The sequence below is a fragment of the Crocodylus porosus genome, unplaced genomic scaffold (genome assembly GCF_001723895.1).
Source record: "Crocodylus porosus isolate Cpor-Errol unplaced genomic scaffold, CroPor_comp1, whole genome shotgun sequence".
Taxonomy (NCBI): Eukaryota; Metazoa; Chordata; order Crocodylia; family Crocodylidae; genus Crocodylus; species Crocodylus porosus.
Genome location: NW_017728916.1, coordinates 22,323,367 through 22,328,268, shown reverse-complemented (window position 1 = coordinate 22,328,268; position 4,902 = coordinate 22,323,367). Strand labels below are relative to the sequence as shown.

The following is a 4,902-nucleotide window of genomic DNA, read 5'->3' as shown; positions in this document are numbered from 1 at the left end:
AGCCTTCACAAGAGAAGGCTGAGGGGGGACCTGGTGACTGTCTATAAACTCACTAGGGGGGACCAGAAGGGTTTGGGAGAGATCTTGTTTCCCCTTGCACCTCCTGGCATAGCAAAGAATAACGGCCATAAGTTGTTGGACAGTAGGTTTAGATCAGACACCTGTAAGAACTACTTCGCAGTTAGGGCGGCTAGGATCTGGAAAAAAATTCCAAGGGAAGTGGCGCTGGCTCCTACCCTGGGGGTCTTTAAGAGGAGGCTTGATACCTACCTGGCTGGAGTCATTTCAGCCCAATTTTTCTCCTGCCCTGGCAGGGGGTCGGACTTGAAGATCTACAAGGTCCCTTCCAACCCTACTTCTATGATTCTATGAACATGCTGCAGTCCCAGGCACACAGTCAAACAGCACACCAGGGAGCAATAAACTCAGTAAGTGCTGGAGTTTATTGCTTCACCTTAATAGCATGTGTAGATGTGCCCCCTGATGAGCAATCTATTCACTGGCTTTTCCCTCAAACTTTATCTTCTACCATTTTTTTTCAACCTAAGAAAATAATAGAAAAATAAAACTGAGAGCTTTTGATTAAGTATGACAAATTGTTGGGCTGTCTTTATAACACCGTGACGTTAACAGCATTGCCTGAGCACCATGTTTTTGTATGACTGTAATAGTGCACGTTACAAATGCTATTATAATACATTAATTACCTCTATTTTTCATAGTTATGTTTAGCAACTCATTTCTCTTGTTTTTGTCATAGACAGTTTGAATCATTAGAATTATAATAATTAATTAAATTAGGTAATAATAATTAATTAAAAATGCAAATGTCAATGATAATCAATGCTACTATATTTTTATCTATCTACTCTTCTAAGTCCCAAGGAAACTAAGTGGCTAATGTAGCCAAACTAAACAGTTTCTCTTTTGTAATACAAAGCTATTTAGAAATATGCTATCTCCAAACACTACTATTTTTTTCCAGCAGCCAGTTAAACAAACAGCGCTCTCAGATTCAGCACCTTGTAAGCAGTACCTCTTAGCTGCCTAACAGAACTCTCACAAAAAGCATAAGTGAGCTAACTTTCACTATGTTTAGCAACAAATATGAACATTGGAGCTTTAAAGAGTAGCCATTGCAATTGTTTTGTTTTCATAATATGTCAACTGTCCATAGAGCAACAGAAGTCATAAGTAGAAAAGACCCATTAGTTCATCTACAGTAATCTTCCCCCTACCAGTAAAAAATGTTTCTTGTGATGCATCATCTCAGGTTTTATCTCTTGGGTTTTATGCTCTTAAAATTCACAAGTGGGTCTTTTGCTACCAGCCTTGGGGAGACTGTTACAAGCTTTTAGTGAATCTCAGAAAAAAATCCTGTCAATATGTTCCCTTTCTAAATTGATTCTTATTAGTACTTTATTGCTTTCAAACAGTATCAAAATTCTGTTAGATCCTTTAAAGACAGGGTCCCTATTTCAAAGAGTTTACAAAGATCTAGTATGCTAATCAGGACACTATTAGGAAATAGAATCCAACAAGAAACAAGCTGAGTCAGTGCACAAAGTTCAGCACAAACCTATGTCTCATGGCAGCTGTATGACTTTTGTTTTCCCTGCTCGAGGCCTGTCTAGTTCATTGGGCACTTATTTTTTCAGGAGGATTATAGCCTTTTTGAAAGAAATAAAAGTAGCTGAAGGAAGAAAATAAGAAAGTATGAAAGATCAGGACAGTGAAGAAGCGGCATGTAAGAAGAATGGAAGACAAGAGAGAGAAGGACATTAGGGGGCAGGTGGTTTTGTTATTTGGGTAAACTGAAAGGAAGAAATAAGTTGGCAGAATAGAAAGTAAGCTTTTTGCCTACTTCTCTGACATGCTATGTGCAGAGCTCATACTCTTAGTTATGACCAGTAAGGTAATTCTAATTAATTTGTTTATACCACCAGCACACTAAAAGCAGTAAAGTCAAAAGAGGCTCGCTCGCTCTGGCATATGGGTAGGAGAGAAAATACTAGTATGTTTTAAAAAGTAAACATGGAAGAATACTGTCCAAAGGAAAGCGGACACATCTGACCTAGAATAAAGAAAAGATACCTGCACACCCCACTGTCCCTTTCTTACTTTGATAAGACGCAGGATTTCAGGACAGTCCTGAGGCCCTGCTGCACGGATTCTGAAACAGCTCATGGCACCAACACTAATTTCAGGCCTAGGGGAAGCAGGAGGCAGCAGAGGACTGGTTACTTCTCAGGAGGAAGCTTATGGAAGAAGCTGGGATGCTACTTGAGATCTTGCTCCTCATTCACCATTTCAAAGGATGGACAAAAGGTAAAATGTTTATTCCTTCCCCTCTTCCTCCTCCTCCACTCCCTGCCTCTTCCTGGGTTACATGCTGCCCTGTTTATACCCTGAGTCTTACTACCTTTTAAACTAGCAGCCCTTGAGCAGGTGGAGAGTCACAATGGAATCCAGCATCACAATCCCCACCTTTCCCCTGTCTCAGGGTAATGGCACAGTGGCATACTAGACTCTGAATTCATTCACTAAGAACAGGAAAGAAAAAGGCAGAAGACAGTCTGTGGAGTGTGAAATTTGAGCAGTTGCCTGTCTTAGCACTAGCTATGGGTTTTCTCAGGGGTTTTTTTTTAATTATTTTTTTTTGGGGGGGTGCCTAGAGCTGATGGCCATCGTCTCTTATCTTTTCTTTGATTTCTTTGGGTAGCAGGTGGACTCTTTCACAAAGATAAGTATATTGAGAAACATCCGCAAGTGGGCTGTACTTAATAAGCTGAAGGTGAGAGCACTGGGAGTGCTGGGTGTCTGGGAAGATTCAAAGTGAGTCAAAGACTTTCATAGTAGGGTACAACTGGCCAAGAAGTAGGGGAGGAAAACAGCAATAAATGTAATCCATTTTTTCCCCCAACCATAGACTGATTAACTGTCACTCAGTGTTTAAGTTTTATGTTTTTCCTTTCTTTCCATTTCATGCCAATATGTATTTATCCTTCTGTTTCCAGCTTTTTAGCTTCTATTCCCTCTGTTTCTAAAGTATATGCACCTCAACTTTTTAAACTTTTATAAGATGTTTCTCTAAAAATATTTTCAGCATACCAAAGGGTTTTTTTTGTTGTCCTGGTTATTTTCACTAGAAATAAGGTCAAGTTTCCACTTTTTTGTTAGGGTTTTTTTTTCTTTTTTAGTTTCAAGTCATGGGAGTCATACCGGTGTCTTCCTGCACTTCCTATCCTTTTTTTGCATCAAAATACCTTGCTCTTCACTCTTAATATTACTTCCTTAAGGTACACCCAGTTCTCCTGGACTTCTTTTCCTGTCAGTTTTGCCTTCCATGAGATCCTGCCTACCATTTTCCTGAGTTTGCAAAAGTCTACTCCATTAAATTACAGTGTCTATTCTGCTCTCCTTTATTTTCCTTAGGATCTTGAATTCTATCATTTCATGGTCACAGTCACCCAACTTGCCTTCCACCTTCATATTCTTGATCAATTCTTCCCTGTTTTTGAGCTTCCCCCATAGTTAGCTTCTCCAACATCTGTACCAAAAAGTTCTCTCTGACACGTCACAAACTTGGTGGGCTGCCTGTATACTGCTGTGTGGTCCAGCCAATAAATGTCATAGTAACTGAAGTCCTATGATTTGGATGCTTCTGTTAATTGTTTGAAAATAGTAAACAGGCTGGACCACGCAGCAGCATACAGGTAGATAGTCACTATGACATCACTTATACTGTTCTCTGGTCTTCTCTTGTCCCCAAGGCTTTCAACAGGCCTACCTCCTACTTCACACTGCACCACAAAACAAATGTACACCTCTCTTTAAAAAGTAATATCAGTTCACTTTTCCCACTGTCTGCCCTTCCCAAACAACTTGCACCCTTGCGTGACAGTATTCCAGTCATGAGAACTATCCTGCCAAGTCTGTTATCCCAATTACATCATACTTCCCTGATTATACTAGGACTTGCAACTGTTTCTACTTATTCCCTATGCCTCTCACTTTAGTATACAAACATTGTAGATAACTAAGCAAATGCCCAGATTTCTAAGCACACTGTTAAGTCTCCCCATATTGCCTCTTCTAATTTGCTGTTATCTAGGTTATCTGGCTCTTTTATCAACAGGCCTTTGTCTCTGTCCACCGTTGAACCTAATTATCTCTACAGACACAAGGGAAATTATCATTCAAAAACAGATTTTTTTTCTATAGTCATAGAATCATAGAGACGTAGGGCTGGGAGGGATTTCCACTGGTCATCTAATCTAACCCCTTGCCTGAAGCAGGGTCATCCCTATCTGAACCATTCTATACAAATCCATAATCTAAACTCTTCCTAAAACTACAGTTAACCCTAACCTGCCTCAGGTAAAGCAGAGAACCATGGAAGCCAACATCCTGCTTCTATAAAAGGTTGTTAATATATGTGCATTGTACCTATGTTTGATAATTCTAAAATTTACTATTGGAATGTTGTTATATCCACTCTATCAATAACGCTTAAATAAAAAGCTACCTTACAAAAGTAAATGGCTGTAACAAAGTTGAACAAAATTTTCTAACTATCAGTTAGAGCGTATCAACTTATGTCACTAAATTAACAGTTTTAGTATCTGGTTACAATACATCAGCCATAAAGATGTTAATGTTAAACATGTTTATGGTCCTGTTTACAATCACAGAAGATTAATATATAGGAATCGTTTTACAGTAACTTTGATACAGGCTAGCAGGTCATTCTTTACCAAGACAGATGTTGTAAACTAAATTCAAAGTCCATAATCTTTGATCTCCGATAACAAAAACAGAATCTGAAAGTGACAGTTGTGTTCAGCCATAGGACAGATCTAGGAGAAGAGTTTGAGTAGTTGTGTGGTAAAAAGATTCATA

General features: G+C 39.0%; 1 protein-coding gene across 1 annotated transcript in view; it reads right to left on the bottom strand.

Moving 5' to 3' along the window:
• Positions 1-2,429, bottom strand: part of SATL1 (spermidine/spermine N1-acetyl transferase-like 1) — a 14,201-nt gene extending 11,772 nt beyond the window's left edge. Inside the window, 1 exon segment of the mRNA XM_019536483.1 lies at positions 2,122-2,429. Coding sequence (XP_019392028.1) covers positions 2,122-2,187 — 66 coding nt within the window. The 5' untranslated portion in view covers positions 2,188-2,429.
• Between the last annotated feature and the right edge of the window lie 2,473 nt (positions 2,430-4,902).